General features: G+C 43.7%; 1 protein-coding gene across 1 annotated transcript; it reads right to left on the bottom strand.

The window, feature by feature from the left end:
- Positions 1-879: 879 nt before the first annotated feature.
- On the bottom strand, positions 880-18447 carry LOC108707652 (tyrosine-protein phosphatase non-receptor type substrate 1). The gene is made up of 5 exons (XM_041581377.1): positions 18396-18447; positions 5182-5502; positions 2814-3122; positions 1311-1616; positions 880-1129 (listed from the first exon to the last, which is right to left on the bottom strand). The coding sequence occupies exons 2-5, from the start codon at positions 5432-5434 to the stop codon at positions 1017-1019; spliced, it is 981 nt and encodes a 326-aa protein (XP_041437311.1). The 5' UTR covers positions 5435-5502; positions 18396-18447; the 3' UTR covers positions 880-1016.
- Positions 18448-18846: the final 399 nt, after the last annotated feature.

The raw sequence follows: 18846 nt of genomic DNA, 5'->3' as shown, positions 1-18846 counted from the left end.
TTCCGCACCACACAGAGTGCGCCACAATGCCCTCCACCGCAGACGGCACCCCCAAGAACATGACCCGGGCAGCACCGCATCAAAGGCCCAAGCCCGACGAACAGTGGCCCGTTCCACCTCTGGGCCCACTAGAGATCACGGCGGTAAGTAAACCGCGGGTCTAGAGGAGAGGAGGGGGGTGGCGTGAACCCTGCTGTCTTTCCCAGTTCTTGTAGTTTCGAAACTCCAGTATAAGTCAAGTTCTTCAGCACTGACTCAAGTATAAGCCGAGGTAGACTTTTTCAGCATATTTTGGGTGCTGAAAACTCAGCTTATACTCGAGTATATACGGTAATTAAAATATAATGTAGTGTTGTGCTGCACTGGTAAAGGCTGTGTGTTTGCTTCACAAACACTACAATAGTTTATATAAACAAGCTTCTGTGTAGCCATGGGGGCAGCCATTCAAGCACAGGATACACAGTAGATAACAGATAAGTACTAGTATAGTTTATATAAACAAGCTGCTGTGTAGCCATGGGGGGCAGCCATTCAAGCACAGGATACACAGTAGATAACAGATAAGTACTACTATAGTTTATATAAACAAGCTGCTGTGTAGCCATGGGTCAGCCATTCAAGCACAGGATACACAGTAGATAACAGATAAGTACTACTATAGTTTATATAAACAAGCTGCTGTGTAGTCATGGGGCAGCCATTCAAGCACAGGATACACAGTAGATAACAGATAAGTACTACTATAGTTTATATAAACAAGCTGCTGTGTAACCATGGGGGCAGCCATTCAAGCACAGGATACACAGTAGATAACAGATAAGTACTACTATAGTTTATATAAACAAGCTGCTGTGTAGCCATGGGGGCAGCCATTCAAGCACAGGATACACAGTAGATAACAGATAAGTACTACTATAGTTTATATAAACAAGCTGCTGTGTAGCCATGGGGGCAGCCATTCAATGCCCGTCAGCGCTGAGCCGTGTCCCAATATGTTGGCCTGGGCAGAGCTCATCTCATTTGAACGTGAAGTTGTAGCAGAATCTGTAGAGCAGCAGATACAAGGGTGGAATCACTGTCACCAACACCCGAACTGGAAAGAGATACTGGTACAAAGGAACGCACGTCACTATAGGGAAAGACAAACGGCATCAACTATTGTATTTAAAGTTAAAGAAGATCAGAGGATAAATACAGAGAGTAACTCTTGCAGCTCATTCCAAGAGATTTATTTTCTTTCTGCTACTCTCTGGCGCCCCCAGTGGGAAGGGACAGGGAAAGTTGTGCCGGCTGGAAGTCTCATGACTTACCTGATATGTTACCTGAGCTTGGTGGGTGCAGCACATCAGTGAGAGACTCCACCAGTGTCATGTGCTGCATCTGGCACCAAACCCCGCCCCTCTCCTCTTCCCATATTTCCTCCGATACTTCTACAGCTGAAGTCTTGGTGTAAGTTCCATCCTCATTCTCTGTCTGGTTCTGCTCCACTCGGATCCCAGTCTGAGAGAAGCTCCAGCTGATGTTCAGCTCCAACGGGTAAAATGCATTGGCCTTACAGGTCAGCTTCTCCCTCCCAGCAGCCACCTCTTCCCTTCTCACAGTCATCACAGGACGAGCTTGGGATTGATAATGGCAAATTCTGTTAGTTCTGCAGCTCTTAAGAACATGTGATTGGTTACTGGGAATGGGTATTTGTAGGGACATGAGAGTATCCAACAGTAAAATGGGAATTGAGTGTATTTCCTGGTACTCATGTGACTGTCTCTACTTCCTTTGCACGGGGGAGTGTATTTCCTGGTACTCGTGTGACTGTCTCTACTTCCTTTGCATAGGGGAGTGTATTTCCTGGTACTCATGTGACTGTCTCTACTTCCTTTGCACGGGGGAGTGTATTTCCTGGTACTCGTGTGACTGTCTCTACTTCCTTTGCATAGGGGAGTGTATTTCCTGGTACTCATGTGACTGTCTCTACTTCCTTTGCACGGGGGAGTGTATTTCCTGGTACTCGTGTGACTGTCTCTACTTCCTTTGCACGGGGGAGTGTATTTCCTGGTACTCGTGTGACTGTCTCTACTTCCTTTGCACGGGGGAGTGTATTTCCTGGTACTCGTGTGACTGTCTCTACTTCCTTTGCATAGGGGAGTGTATTTCCTGGTACTCATGTGACTGTCTCTACTTCCTTTGCACGGGGGAGTGTATTTCCTGGTACTCGTGTGACTGTCTCTACTTCCTTTGCACGGGGGAGTGTATTTCCTGGTACTCGTGTGACTGTCTCTACTTCCTTTGCACGGGGGAGTGTATTTCCTGGTACTCGTGTGACTGTCTCTACTTCCTTTGCACGGGGGAGTGTATTTCCTGGTACTTATGTGACTGTCTCTACTTCCTTTGCACGGGGGAGTGTATTTCCTGGTACTTATGTGACTGTCTCTACTTCCTTTGCACGGGGGAGTGTATTTCCTGGTACTTATGTGACTGTCTCTACTTCCTTTGCACGGGGGAGTGTATTTCCTGGTACTCGTGTGACTGTCTCTACTTCCTTTCTCCTACCCTAATTTGCATATGCAAATGAAGGCGGGAGGGAAAAAGAGAGCTAAACATTTTTTTACTTACTTATTTTGTAAAAAAAATCCAACGATTTAATTCTGCTGAAATAGGCCAAATACCAACCAAATCCTGGATTCTGTTTAACCCTAACTCACATATGATTTATCTTTGCAGTGAAGCAGGTGATGCTAATTTAGTGCAATTGGGGTTCTCAAGCTTCATTTCTGGGATTTAAACTGGCAGCTGGTTGCTAGGGTCGGCGACCTTACCTGTGACAGAGAGCCATGTTCCATTCCCCAAATAGTACCCAGGCCTGGGGTGCAAAACCCTTGCAGAGCAGAGGTATAAGCCTCTATCCCTGGGGGTTACAGACAGGATTGTCAGCCTGGAATGCAGGTCATGGCTCTGAGAGATGGACATTCGTTGGTTACTGTCCAGGGAGGAGCCATTCCAGGTCCACTCATAATTCCAGATCCAGGATTTCTGTACCCCCTCCATCCTGCAGGTGGCGACAGCACTCTGGTCCTTTTGAAGTTGCAGATTAAGGGGTTCTTGTACAAGTACAACCACTGCTGGTCCTAATGGGGGTTAATTAGTGTTATTAATGGGTAATAGTTCCAGGGGTACCCAGGGCACAAATAAGCACTCACCCCAAATCTCCCCCTAACTGACCTTCAGACTGGGCCCCCTTAGCTCATAACAAGGTTACAGATATATAGAAACATTGGGGTGTCACCCTGCTATAGTTCCAGGGGTACCCAGGGTACAAATAAACACTCACCCCAAATCTCCCCCTAACTGACCTTCAGGCTGGGCCCCCTTAGCTCATAACAAGGTTACAGATATATAAAAACATTGGGGTGTCACCCTGCTATAGTTCCAGGGGTACCCAGGGTACAAATAAGCACTCACCCCAAATCTCCCCCTAACTGTCCTTCAGGCTGGGCCCCCTTAGCTCATAACAAGGTTACAGATATATAGAAACATTGGGGTAACAGTCACCCTGCTATAGTTCCAGGGGTACCCAGGGTACAAATAAACACTCACCCCAAATCTCCCCCTAACTGACCTTCAGACTGGGCCCCTTAGCTCATAACAAGGTTACAGATATATAGAAACATTGGGGTAACAGTCACCCTGCTATAGTTCCAGGGGTACCCAGGGCACAAATAATCACTCACCCCAAATCTCCCCCTAACTGACCTTCAGACTGGGCCCCCTTAGCTCATAACAAGGTTACAGATATATAAAAACATTGGGGTGTCACCCTGCTATAGTTCCAGGGGTACCCAGGGCACAAATAAACACTCACCCCAAATCTCACCCTAACTGACCTTCAGACTGGGCCCCCTTAGCTCATAACAAGGTTACAGATATATAGAAACATTGGGGTAACAGTCACCCTGCTATAGTTCCAGGGGTACCCAGGGTACAAATAAGCACTCACCCCAAATCTCCCCCTAACTGGCCTTCAGACTGGCCCCCTTAGCTCATAACAAGGTTACAGATATATAGAAACATTGGGGTGTCACCCTGCTATAGTTCCAGGGGTACCCAGGGCACAAATAAACACTCACCCCAAATCTCCCCCTAACTGACCTTCAGACTGGGCCCCTTTAGCTCATAACAAGGTTACAGATATATAGAAACATTGGGGTGTCACCCTGCTATAGTTCCAGGGGTACCCAGGGTACAAATAAGCACTCACCCCAAATCTCCCCCTAACTAGCCTTCAGACTGGGTCCCCTAAGCTCATATCAAGGTCACAGATATATAGAAACATCGGGGTGTCACCCTGCTATAGTTCCAGGGGTACCCAGGGTACAAATGAGGACTCACCCCAAATCTCCCCTTAACTGGCCTTCAGACTGGGCCCCCTTAGCTCATAACAAGGTTACAGATATATAGAAACATTGGGGTGTCACCCTGCTATAGTTCCAGGGGTACCCAGGGTACAAATAAGCACTCACCCCAAATCTCCCCCTTACTGACCTTCAGACTGGGCCCCCTTAGCTCATAACAAGGTTACAGATATATAAAAACATTGGGGTGTCACCCTGCTATAGTTCCAGGGGTACCCAGGGTACAAATAAACACTCACCCCAAATCTCCCCCTAACTGACCTTCAGACTGGGCCCCCTTAGCTCATAACAAGGTTACAGATATATAGAAACATTGGGGTGTCACCCTGCTATAGTTCCAGGGGTACCCAGGGTACAAATAAGCACTCACCCCAAATCTCCCCCTAACTGACCTTCAGACTGGGCCCCCTTAGCTCATAACAAGGTTACAGATATATAGAAACATTGGGGTGTCACCCTGCTATAGTTCCAGGGGTACCCAGGGTACAAATAAGCACTCACCCCAAATCTCCCCCTAACTGACCTTCAGACTGGGCCCCCTTAGCTCATAACAAGGTTACAGATATATAGAAACATTGGGGTGTCACCCTGCTATAGTTCCAGGGGTACCCAGGGTACAAATAAGCACTCACCCCAAATCTCCCCCTAACTGACCTTCAGACTGGGCCCCCTTAGCTCATAACAAGGTTACAGATATATAGAAAACATTGGGGTAACAGCTCTGCACATAATTAGATTTCTGCCCCAGTGTAAGACCCCCAGTATCACATCTCACCTGTAATTAGCAGGAGGGTCCCGTTACCTGTATATTCCATATTGGGGTACGGGTGCGACACCCTCATGGTGCAGTGATACATTCCTCCCTGTTTGGCCGCCACTAGCCGGATGCTGAGGGTGGTGGACATTTGGTTTAGGCTGTAGGTAATTTGAGGGCCCCCCGGTTTATTCCCTCTTATTCGGGTTCCATTGATGTACCAGAACCACTCCCAGATCCACGAGTCCATGATCCCATTGAGGGTACAGCTCATGTCTGCCCTGTGGCCCTCCTGCACTGATATTAATGGGGGGACCTGTAGTAGCGTCAGCTCCTCCTCCCCTGCAATAGAAACGTGAATATGTCGCTTTAGCAGCTGAGTAATAATAATGGGGGTCATTTATAAAGTTCTGCAATTAGTTGTTTTGCTCATGTTTCTTTCTGAACGCTAATATATTGCTCTGCCCGTCTTTCCCGTTTTTGCAAATTCACATTGTGAATAAATTTTAAAAGTGCAAAGTTGTTGTGCGCGAAAATATCATTGACAGTGACTTAAATTCCCACTTTGGGAAACTGTTTTAGGAATATTTTCACCGCCACCAAAGTTATGGAGTAATTGAGTCGCAGACTGTGCGCTTAAATATTTGTGATTTGTGATTTTTGACATATTTAAAAAACTTTTATAGACATTCGCATTGTGAAAAAAAATTCTGAATTCTGTTTGCATCACAATTATTCATCTTTATATATATATATAACTATGGTAAATATATTCACTTTGCGAATCAATCTATTTAAAGTTTATAAATAAGCCCCCTCTGTGTTCTACATATATTACTAATGGGGCCATCCTTATCATTTACAGTAGGGGGTACATTATCCCTAATAATACATGAGTGATACTCAGAGTTCCCTGTATAACTCAGCCTGCAGCCTTGTGTCTTTATATGGTCACAGAACAACCCCTCAGTGACTTCTAATATCCTTATCATTTACAGTAGGGGGTACATTATCCCTTATAATACATGAGTGATACTCAGAGTTCCCTGTATAACTCAGCCTGCAGCCTTGTGCCTTTATATGGTCACAGAACAACCCCTCAGTGACTTCTAATATCCTTATCATTTACAGTAGGGGGTACATTATCCCTTATAATACATGAGTGATACTCAGAGTTCCCTGTATAACTCAGCCTGCAGCCTTGTGCCTTTATATGGTCACAGAACAACCCCTCAGTGACTTCTAATATCCTTATCATTTACAGTAGGGGTACATTATCCCTTATAATACATGAGTGATACTCAGAGTTCCCTGTATAACTCAGCCTGCAGCCTTGTGCCTTTATATGGTCACAACCCCTCAGTGACTTCTAATATCCTTATCATTTACAGTAGGGGGTACATTATCCCTTATAATACATGAGTGATACTCAGAGTTCCCTGTATAACTCAGCCTGCAGCCTTGTGCCTTTATATGGTCACAGAACAACCCCTCAGTGACTTCTAATATCCTTATCATTTACAGTAGGGGGTACATTATCCTTATAATACATGAGTGATACTCAGAGTTCCCTGTATAACTCAGCCTGCAGCCTTGTGCCTTTATATGGTCACAGAACAACCCCTCAGTGACTTCTAATATCCTTATCATTTACAGTAGGGGGTACATTATCCCTTATAATACATGAGTGATACTCAGAGTTCCCTGTATAACTCAGCCTGCAGCCTTGTGTCTTTATATGGTCACAGAACAACCCCTCAGTGACTTCTAATATCCTTATCATTTACAGTAGGGGGTACATTATCCCTTATAATACATGAGTGATACTCAGAGTTCCCTGTATAACTCAGCCTGCAGCCTTGTGCCTTTATATGGTCACAGAACAACCCCTCAGTGACTTCTAATATCCTTATCAGTTACAGCAGGGGGTACAGTGTAAGAGACAATGTTCTATAGTAAATGTGAGGTTGGGGTTGTGGCACAGAGGTAACAGGAGGACACAAACCAATGAAGTAAAAAGCTGCTAATGAGGAAACCAATATGTATTTCCTGTGTTACTGTCACTTTATTTTGGGGTACAGAAGACGAGTCCCTCCGGCCCCAGTGTGGGGGGGTCGTTGCTAAAAGGCTGAGAGACGGAGGAGTAAATAAAAGCCACAGCCTGTAATAAAGAACCACAAACAGGAAGTGTCTATAGAAGCAGGTGCTACAGGAAGTCACTGCGGACTCTGCATTTTCTTTAGCTCACGTGAATAGTGACACCTCCAGTATAGAATGACTCCCAGCAACCCTCACCCTCACCATAGGACAGCACTGTGACTCCCAGCAACCTCCACCATAAAATGAAAGTGTAACCCTCCGGCACAAATTGGCACAGTGACTCCCAGTAACCTCCGTCATAAAATGATAGTGTAAACTCCCAGCAACCTCCACCATAAAATGATAGTGTAAACTAACCGCAACCTCGACCATAAAATGATAGTGTAAACTCCCAGCAACCTCGACCATAAAATGATAGTGTAAACTCCCCGCAACCTCGACCATAAAATGATAGTGTAAACTCCCAGCAACCTCCACCATAAAATGATAGTGTAAACTCCCAGCAACCTCCACCACAAAATGATAGTGTAAACTCCCAGCAACCTCCGCCATAAAATGATAGTGTAAACTCCCCGATACCTCTACCATAAAATGATAGGGTAAACTCCCAACAACCTGCACCATAAAATGATAGTTGAAACTCCCAGCAACCTCCACCACAAAATGATAGTGTAAACTCCCAGCAACCTCCACCACAAAATGATAGTGTAAACTCCCAGCAACCTCGACCATAAAATGATAAACTCCCCGCAACCTCTACCATAAAATGATAGTGTAAACTCCCAGCAACCTCCACCACAAAATGATAGTGTAAACTCCCCACAACCTCTACCATAAAATGATAGGGTAAACTCCCAGCAACCTCCGCCATAAAATGATAGTGTAAACTCCCCGATACCTCTACCATAAAATGATAGGGTAAACTCCCAACAACCTGCACCATAAAATGATAGTGTAAACTCCCAGCAACCTCCACCATAAAATGATAGTGTAAACTCCCAGCAACCTCCGCCATAAAATGATAGTGTAAACTCCCAACAACCTGCACCATAAAATGATAGTTGAAACTCCCAGCAACCTCCACCACAAAATGATAGTGTAAACTCCCAGCAACCTCAACCATAAAATGATAGTGTAAACTCCCAGCAACCTCCACCACAAAATGATAGTGTAAACTCCCAGCAACCTCGACCATAAAATGATAGTGTAAACTCCCAGCAACCTCGACCATAAAATGATAGGGTAAACTCCCAGCAACCTCCGCCATAAAATGATAGTGTAAACTCCCAGCAACCTCGACCATAAAATGATAGGGTAAACTCCCAGCAACCTCCACCACAAAATGATAGTGTAAACTCCCAGCAACCTCTACCATAAAATGATAGTGTAAACTCCCAGCAACCTCCACCACAAAATGATAGTGTAAACTCCCAGCAACCTCTACCATAAAATGATAGTGTAAACTCCCAGCAACCTCCACCACAAAATGATAGTGTAAACTCCCAGCAACCTCGACCATAAAATGATAGTGTAAACTCCCAGCAACCTCCACCACAAAATGATAGTGTAAACTCCCAGCAACCTCCACCACAAAATGATAGTGTAAACTCCCAGCAACCTCCACCACAAAATGATAGTGTAAACTCCCAGCAACCTCCACCATAAAATGAAAGTGTAAACTCCCAGCAACCTCCACCATAAAATGAAAGTGTAACCCTCCGGCACAAATTGGCACAGTGACTCCCAGCAACCTCTATCATAAAATGATAGTATAAACTCCCAGCAACCTCTGTCATAAAATGATAGTGTAAATTCCCAGCAACCTCCACCATTAAATGATCGTGTAAACTCCCAGCAACCTCCGCCATTAAATGATAGTGTAAACTCCCAGCAAACACCCCCCATCACATACCTGAGAAGAGGGTTACACAGAGGAGAAGCAGGAGGACATAAATTTGCATCTTTTCCCCTTTGGAAGCCAAATATGTGAGCCGCAGCTTTGCACCTCTTGTGTGTCCCACTCACTCACACCAGTGTCACACAGAGATTCAGGTCTCAGTCTCTGCCCATTTCCCTTCTCTCAGAAATACTCTCACCTCTCACCTCTGCCACATGGTACTGCCCACTATAATGGGCTCCTACTTGTTACCCTCAGTCTCTCAATTTGTCATCAACTAAACCCTGACCATTAATACATCTGGAAATGGAGTATTTTCAGTTTGTGCCTGTGTTGTTAGTGGAGTACCGCAGGAGTTTAGTAAAGGGGAACTCCACAAAAATATAACTTAAGCTTTTTTGAAAAGTAAACATAATTTCAAGCAACTTTGCAATATACATCAATTAAAAAATCTGCAGACTTTTCATGATTATTAATGGCTTGGAACCGTTCCCTAAGCCCAGCCCCCTGCTCTCCTGCTGATCTGTCTGACTACTTTGCTGATCTGTCTGACTACTGTTACTTTGTATCATCCAAACCCCACAATTCCCTGCACACGTGATTTCAATAAGGAACATCCCAGTGCAATGCATTGTGGGTTATGTAGTTCCTGCATGCTGTCTGTAAGCTGTGGAGTAGTTGTTACAATGTGTAACATCAGTGTTTAGTTCCTCTGGAACAGCGGAGACTAAGAAAGCTAAAGGCGGAGGCGTCTGTTTCATGGTGAACAGCAAGTGGTGGGATGCAAGGAGTGCTCTTACTCTCTCCAGCTATTCTTTGTCTCATTTGGAGTATTAAATCATCAAGTGTCGTCCATACTTCATGCCTCGCACCTGGATCATTGCCAGAGCTGTACATTCCACCTAGCGTGGACACAGGTATAGCAGCACTCGTTGTTGTAGGGGACATTAATAAAGCAATGCCTGAACTGAACATGTTACGTGTCTGACCAGGGGAGCTAGCACTTTGGATCACTGCTATACCACAAACAAGAAAGGCTACAAAGCTGTTTTACATCCAACGTTTGGGAAATCTGACCATGACACCATTTTCCTCATGCCGGAATATAAACAAACTTTCATTGGTGAAGCTCCCGTTGTGAGGGAGGTAAAACGCTGGTCAGTTCAATCAGAAGCCGCGCTACAGGAGGCGCTCAATGACGTGGACTGGGACAGGTTCTGGGCATGCGCAGTCAACGAGTTTGTAGTCGTTAGCTTTATTAGTATGTTATAAGCCTCCACCATGCTTGCTGATGAAGTAGTCCCTACGGCGAAAATTCGATCTTTTCTGAATCAGAAACCAGGGGGTTGACAGATCGATTCGGTTGGCAGTGAACACTCGAACTGCTGCTGATAATTCTGGACTCACTACAGGCCACATGAGTGGTGTACAAGACGCCAAATGCCCGTATGGTGAACGAGAGGAGTTGCACTTCCACCAAGGCGACACACGGAGCACGCGGCACAGACCACAAAGGAAACTCCTCTGCGACACTGAGCACAGATCTTGCATTTGCTGATGAGCTCAACACGTTTTGAGACTAGTCACGTGGCTAACACTAGCTATAGCCTGACAACAGAAGAAGGTGATGTCATAAGTGTCATCAGCATCACAGAGTATGACTTGCGGGAAAAGCAGCAGGTCCAGATGGCATCTCCGGGCGACTTCTGCGCTGCTGTGCTGATCAACTGACTGTTATCTTTAACGAGTCTCTGGCTCAGTCTGTGGTCCCAACATACTTAAAAAAATCCACAATTGTTCCTGTTCCAAAAAGCAATAAGGCCTCATGACTGAATGACTACCGACCTGTCGCATTGACATCATTAGTCATGAAGGTGTTTGAGAGGCTTCTTAAGCACATCATCTTCTCCTTCATCCCCAGTTTCATGGATCCACTTCAGTTTGCCTGTCCCAACAGAGCGACAGAGAATGCTATTTCCCACGTGCTGCATCCCACCCTCAGCCACGTGGATAAGAAACAGGGGAACTATGTGCGGATTATTCATTACAGTTCAGCATTCAATACAATACCACCCTGCAGACTGTCACTAAACTGAAGGATTTAGGACTTAACAGTCGTTTGTGTTTCTGGGTGTTGGACTTTCTCACAGAACACAGGTAGCGAGAGTTGGTAACTGTGTCTCTAACAGTATCACTATTAATACCGGAGCTCCACAAGGGTGTGTTCTTAGCCCCCTGCTGTACTCTCTCTACACCCACCACTGTGTGGCCACACATCACTCAAACACTATTGTGAAGTTTGCTGATGACACGGTAGTGTTGGGCTTCATCATGAACAACGATGAGATGGTCTACATGGGAGAAGTGGATAAGCTGACACTGTGCCTCCAGCTGAATGTTATCAAGACCAAGGAGCTGGTGGTGGACTTTAGTAGGAGACAGCAGCAGACTACAAACCCCTTAACATCAGTGGGACCCTAGTGGAGAGGGTGAGCGGTTTTAAATAAGGAGAACATGACGATCTAAACACATCCAAGTTCAAATTAAAAGGGCAAAGCTGCATTTGTACCAACTCTGACAGCTCAGGAAGTTTGGGGTCTCTTCAAAGATCCTAAAGACTTTCTACTTTGGTGCTGTGGGAAGTGTCCTAGCACAGAACATTACAATCCTGGTTTGGAAACAGTTGTGTCCAGGACCGCCAAGCCCTTCAGAGAGTGATACGTGAGGCAGAACGCTGGTCAGCTCTTCTATCTTTGCTGAACATTTCCACCAAGAGATGCAGGACCAAAGCCCTCAGGATTCTCAAGGATTTCATCACATCCTCTACTTAAATCAGGGAAAAGCTTTTGCCATATCCTGGTCAGAACTGAGAGACTCAAAAGGAGTTTGTATCCTCAGGCCCCTTCTATTTCTCACTTGCACATATTTTACCTACGTGACACTCTATATCACCACAATACAGTGTTGCATTGCTATTTTTTTTATATATTTTTTTTTTCAACTTTCTTTTTATTGAGGTTAACACAAATATTTGACAGAATGCAACATTGTGTCCTGCTTATACACAAATCAATAAGAATCTTTACTGAAAGACATTTTCGTCTATCACTTTACCGCACGTGTACAAACCTATATATGTGTTAACAAATTAGCAACATTTCCTTATAAAAGGGGAAAAAAGATAGGGGAAAAAGGTGGGGGGTGGGGTTGAGTGAAACCTTTCGGTGGTTGAGATATTATAATTGTCTTTGTAACATTCCTTCTCTGTAAAGCCAAATATTCCATACGTCCTCAAATTTACTAAGCCTATTATTCAATAAGGCAGTAAGTTTCTCCATTTCAATAGTCCACCACAGTTTGTTTCGGATTTCCTGCATCGTTGGAGGGGGGCCCTTCCATCTCTTAGCTATCAAACCTCTTGTGGTTAGGCAGAATTGGACACACAATTTATGTTCATTGTATGTCACTTGTTCGGGTTTACGCAATAAAAGAGCTAACCAAGGGTCAGGTGGCATTGATGTCGCCAACGTTTCATTTATTGTTTTAAATACTTCCTCCCATAAACTGTAGACTGTAGGGCATGACCACCACATGTGCATTTCATCTGCTACCTCCCCACATCCCCTCGGGCATAAGTCAGAAGAATGAAACCATTTATGCAACTTCTTGGGCGTATAATACCAGTCATGATATATCTTATATGCATTTTCCTTTTTTTTTTTTTTTTTTTTTATATATTTTTATATTTTTTATACAATCTTCACTCACTGTCACTTATGTAAATAATATGGTTCATGTCACCTTACCCACATCTCCCACCCCCTCTCCCTTTTTTCACTTGCACCTACTTGATCTATGTGACACATAACGACAGCACAATACAATACTATACAATCCACATACTATGCACTTTAATACTGTGTTCTGTTACTGCACCATTTACTTTCATTTTATTTCACCATCACCGTAACATGGTTATTTGGTGTACCGCACCGCACTGCACTGCTGTTTTTATATTTTATATTTTTTACTTCAATACATTTTTATTGTTTTCAAGCATTTGTGTACAGACAATTATTTAGGTAAAACATCGCTGATATACGTACGACAACATTAATATGCTTTATATTATGAAAACAGTAGCAATAGCCTGTACTACCTGGTGCTTTCACAATATAAGCCAATTATACGATTGATAAATTAACAGAATGCATTTCCATAAGTATTAAAGGTACATATCCATTATTAAACTGAAAAGGAAAAAAAATAATACTTCATCTACACTGACTCTAAGTTGGGAAAAAAAGAGAAACGACAATGAAAAAAAGAATGTTAGGCGCCCCAGGCCCATATCTATACTCAATCCAAGGGCTCCAAATGAATAGAAATTTCTGATGGGTGTCAAGCAGAATGGACATAATCCAGTCAACTCTGGATTTTACTGGGTCTATTGGAATTTGTTTTTGTTTCCAGGCCCCAGCTAGGGTCCTCTTAGCAGCCATCATTATAAAGGAAAATAAACAGAACTGGCCATTGGTAAGTTGCTCTGGTTTTTTATCTAATAAGGTTATAACAGGGTCTTTGGGCATTGGGACATCACGAGTGGAACATTGTGCCTATTTCAACACAGCCCATGAAGCAACTGGGATCAGCAGCGAAGCGAATTTAGTACCGTCTGAAAAGTACTTTATAATTTGTCTCCTGTAAGGAAACATTGTTAGAAGACCATTTAATCCCAATAATTCTCTGGAAAGGTCTTCATGCCAAGCTAACATTTAGGGGCCGATTCACTAAATTAGAGTGAAGGATTCGAAGTAAAAAAACTTCGAATTTCGAAGTATTTTTTGGGCTACTTCGACCATCGAATGGGCTACTTCGACTACGACTACGAATCGAAGGATTCGAACTAAAAATCGTTCGACTATTTGACCATTCGATAGTCGAGGTACTGTCTCTTTAAAAAAACCTTTTCCCATGTTGGAGATAGTTTCCGTGGAGAATTAGAGGTACTCAGGATATCCTTTAAAGGGATACTGTCATGGGAAAAAAAAATTGTCAAAATGAATCAGTTAATAGTGCTGCTCCAGCAGAATTCTGCACTGAAATCCATTTCTCAAAAGAGCAAACAGATTTTTTTATATTCAATTTTGAAATCTGACATGGGGCTAAACATTTTTGTCAATTTCACAGCTGCCCCAAGTCATGTGACTTGTTGTCGGGATCTAGAAGATCTGGCTCAAGCCGAGCCGACATCTCCCCAGGCCTGTGCTTCCACTCCGGCGCTTGTTGCAGGTTCGAGCGCGTGTCCTGATGCGCGTGTGTGCTTGGACGCGGGCGCGCATTTACATGCGCGCCCGCGTTCTGACGCGGGCGCGCATTCGCGTGCGCGCGCGCGTTCTGACGCAGGCGCGCGTTCTGACGCCAACATGCGTCCTGGGGTTAAAAGGTCACTCCGACCTAGGCCCAGTGCGAGGTGATCGTCTTACTGACACTGAGCGTTTATTACTGATGTTATTCTGATTTCGACCACGGCTTGTTACTGACTACTCTTCTGATTATCCCTGGATTCCTGTACTGCTCGTCTGACTTCGACCTTGGCTTTTCTGACTACTCTTCTGGATTTCCCTCAACTGGTACCTGCTTATTGATCCTTCCTGTGTATGACCCGGCCTGTTCCAGACTTCGCTTCGTCTCCTGCAGATAAGTGCTAGCCCTTATTACGAACTGTTATTTCTGTGGGCTCCTCTAGCACTCCTGCTATTCCTTATCTGGGAACGTCCTGTCTCAACCCTCAGGGCGCAACTCAGTGGGAAGCGTGGGGGAGGCTCTTACCTTCGGACTCGCTTTGACTCCTGACACTTGTGCTCTGATAAACTTCAATCACTCTTTACTGCTGTACTGCAAGTTGGACTGATATCACCCCCTCCCTCCCTCCCTCCCCCCCCAGCAGACTAACAACAGAACAATGGGAAGGTAACCAGATAGCAGCTCCCTAACACAAGATAACAGCTGCCTGGTAGATCTAAGAACAACACTCAATAGTAAAATCCAGGTCCCACTGAGACACATTCAGTTACATTGAGAAGGAGAAACAGCAGCCTGCCAGAAAGCATTTCTCTCCTAAAGTGCAGGCACAAGTCACATGACCAGGGGCAGCTGGGAAATTGACAATATGTCTAGCCCCATGTCAGATTTCAAAATTGAATATAAAAAAATCTGTTTGCTCTTTTGAGAAATGGATTTCAGTGCAGAATTCTGCTGGAGCAGCACTAATAACCGATTCATTTTGAGAAAATTCTTTTTTCCCATGACAGTATCCCTTTAAGGAAGCATCTGCAAATCCAAATTTAGCAAATAAGTCCCGTCCTTCCTCTGGGGACATAACCGAATGTTGTATATTGTTATAAGAAAATAGCAGACGGAACAGTAATAACCACCAACGTTATGATATTTTATGCTGTTGTAGGATATTAGTAATTGGGCCCATGGTGGTTGGTGTATAGAGCTGATAAGGGTGGGTTTGGTAGATTAGTTTACCCTTTGCCCTTGCAGCCGCAAGGATAGCCACCTGCGTTTGATGGTAATGGATGATGTCCCCTTGGGGGGTCCTGTGAACTCTGTCCATCTCAAGTCTGTTAACTGGGAGATCTGGAACTAGGGCCTGTAGCAGTTCAAGAGTTGCAACTTTAATATCCAAGACACTTTCTGGTAGGCCTCTAATCCGAATATTGTTTCGTCTGGATCTGTTATCCGCGTCCTCAATCCTATCTTGGACCTCCTTTAACTGAGCTTGAAGCGCAATGATGTCTTGCTCACAAGAATCAAGTACCGTGATGCAGTCCATGGGGTTAAACAAGTTTTGTTCCAAGTAGGGATGCACCAAATCCACTATTTGGGATTCGGCCGAATCCCCGAATCCTTCGTGAAAGATTCGGCCGAATTCCGAACCAAATCCGAACCCTAATTTGCATATGCAAATTAGCGGTAGGAAAGGAAAAAGTGGAAACAATTCTTCATTTGTGACGAAAAGTCACGTGATTTCCCTACCTGCCCCTAATTTACATATGCAAATTAGGATTCGGATTCGGTTCGGCCTGACACAAGGATTCGGCCGAATCCGAATCCTGCTGAAAAAGGCTGAATCCTGAACCGAATCCTGGATTTGGTGCATCCCTAGTTCCAAGTGAGTGACAGTGTATGAAAGTGTCCAGCAATGTATAGTCTTCTTCTATGTTTATCTTGACATACTTAAAGGCATCCTGTCATGGGAAAACATGTTTTTTTCCCAAAACCCATCAGTTAATAGTGCTGCTCCAGCAGAATTCTGCACTGAAATCCATTTCTCAAAAGAGCAAACAGATTTTTTTATATTCAATTTTGAAATCTGACATGGGGCTAGACATTTTGTCAGTTTCTTAGCTACCCCTGGTCATGTGACTTGTGCCTGCACTTTAGGAGAGAAATGCTTTCTGGCAGACTGCTGTTTTTCCTTCTCAATGTAACTGAATGTGTCTCAGTGGGACCTGGATTTTACTATTGAGTGTTGTTCTTAGATCTACCAGGCAGCTGTTATCTTGTGTTAGGGAGCTGTTATCTGGTTACCTTCCCATTGTTCTGTTGTTAGGCTGCTGGGGGGGGGTGATATCAGGCCAACTTGCAGTACAGCAGTAAAGAGTGATTGAAGTTTATCACAAGTCACATGACACTTTGGAAACTGACAATATGTCTAGTCCCATGAAAGATTTCAAAATTGAATATAAAAAAATGTGTTTGCTCTTTTGAGAAATGGATTTCAGAGCAGAATTCTGCTGGAGCAGCACTATTAACTGATTCATTTTGAAAAAAACATGTTTTCCCATGACAGAATCCCTTTAATATGTAAATCATAATCTGTTGTGTTTATGAAAACCCAATAAAAAGGTTGGAAAGAAAAAAATTGTTGTCGAAGGGGTGGGGGGGACAGAGCTGAGAATTGTTAAGGAGAGAGACCGTGTGGGTTTGTCGTCTCAAGACTATGGGACCCCACAGTTTTAAGGAATCAGGAATATGATTTGCATTTGGTGATTTTGTTTTTAATTGTCCTTTTATTTATGTTTTATTTATACAAGTGATGAGACATGGACACAATACCTGACATAAGGATGGACTTAGTCCACTAACAATATGTAAATATGATCAGGGCTTCCTTCAGAAATGATGGGGCCCCGCACATCAACATTTTCCGGGGCCCCTGGTCCCCGCCCACCACAGCTCCACCCCAGATCCCGCCCACTCCACACAAAGTAAAAAGGCCACACAGACATCAGCGCTAAAAACGGTAAATGTGACCGGATGCGGAATAGGGTGTCTCCTCGCAAGTTAACACTGGGGGGTATTAAACCAAGTTGTAAGTAAGGAGTAAAATAATTCCAGTGACACATGTATGGAACAGAACGGTTTATTGTTTTGTCAATGTTTATTTTTATAAAACAAATAAAATAATTCCTTTAAAAAAAACGAGAAAAAACAAAAACCCCGGTAAATCCGGCGAATCCAGAAACCCCCTTTATACTGCCGGGCCCAGATGACTGTACCCCCTGATGGGGCCCTGGATCTGATTGATGAACCTCACATTTGTATTTGACCTGGTTGCTTCATTGTGTGGTTATTGTGTAACGAGCCACTAGATGTAGTTCCGTGTGGAGACGTATAAAGATGTCTGACCACATGTGATGGGTTGCCAGGTTGGCGGTTTACTGGCTGAATTGGGCTAGTTTTAAAACTTAGTGGTTATAGCTATACAGTAACCCCTTACATGCCAGCAAAACTCTTACTTAAACCTTCAGATTTTCAAAATACTGATACTTTTATATTTTCAATTAAGAGAAAGTCACTGGTTTTGGTAAAAGATATATTTGATTCGCTTAAGAAAACCTTAAAGCCCTGGTCAAAACTCAAAGAACAATACAAGCTTCAAGATTCTGATAGATACTATTATTTAGTGTGTCAATGCGGTCTTTCCCTGCTACGTAAATATGGGGGGGTTGTGGATGCACACCTGAGGCCAATTTCAAAAAGTATAAAGCCCTGTCTAAGTAATTCAAGTAAATATGACAGTGCATGTAATTTTGAAACAGGGTTTTTTTGTTACAAAGTTATGATCATAATATTGATAAGCCACCATACCACGTCAAGGTAAAACCCCACATGGTGGTCCCTAACTTATTTATCTTTAGTCATAGTAAAAAAGGTATATTACCTCTCTGTAGTAACAATTCTTTGTGTAAACATCTCCTGTGCTTTGGTTTCAAACTCTGTGCTAAATCCTCCCCCGCCAACTGCTGAGCGGCTTTTAAGAGGGAGAGACTGCCTTAACCAACACCCATGTCAGAAAAGTAAAGTCAGGTGTTGTAATTAAAAACAAAGTAGAGTGATATGTGCAGTTGCACAATAGTGTGTATACATGTGTAAGTGAAATGTGAAGGTGTGTGTGGTAGTGATAAGGGAAAGTGTATGTGTATTTGGGAGTATGTATGTAAGAAAGCATAGAATGAAAGAGTAAAGAAGAACTAAATGAAAGACATAATAAGTGTGTGTGTACATAGAGAAGTGTCTAATGGGACGTTGGTTTTTTCACGGCTAGATCCTCCCATGTCGCCAGCACTTATGGCTTTTAAGAGAGAGCGATTGCACAAACCAAGGCACAACAA

Source organism: Xenopus laevis, chromosome 2L (assembly GCF_017654675.1).
Source record: "Xenopus laevis strain J_2021 chromosome 2L, Xenopus_laevis_v10.1, whole genome shotgun sequence".
Taxonomy (NCBI): Eukaryota; Metazoa; Chordata; class Amphibia; order Anura; family Pipidae; genus Xenopus; species Xenopus laevis.
Note: the sequence above shows the minus strand (reverse complement) of the source record. Positions and strands in the feature narration are given on the sequence as shown.

What these genes read in the sequence shown, in the direction of transcription:
- LOC108707652 (XM_041581377.1), bottom strand. Translation starts at nt 5,434, where the DNA reads ATGAGCTGTACCCTCAATGGGATCATGGACTCGTGGATCTGGGAGTGG. An exon ending in AACATGGCTCTCTGTCACAG is followed by an intron (nt 1,617 to 2,813) that starts GTAAGGTCGCCG and finishes ATCAATCCCAAG; the next exon opens with CTCGTCCTGTGATGACTGTG. An exon ending in AAGCTCAGGTAACATATCAG is followed by an intron (nt 1,130 to 1,310) that starts GTAAGTCATGAG and finishes CTTTCCCTATAG; the next exon opens with TGACGTGCGTTCCTTTGTAC.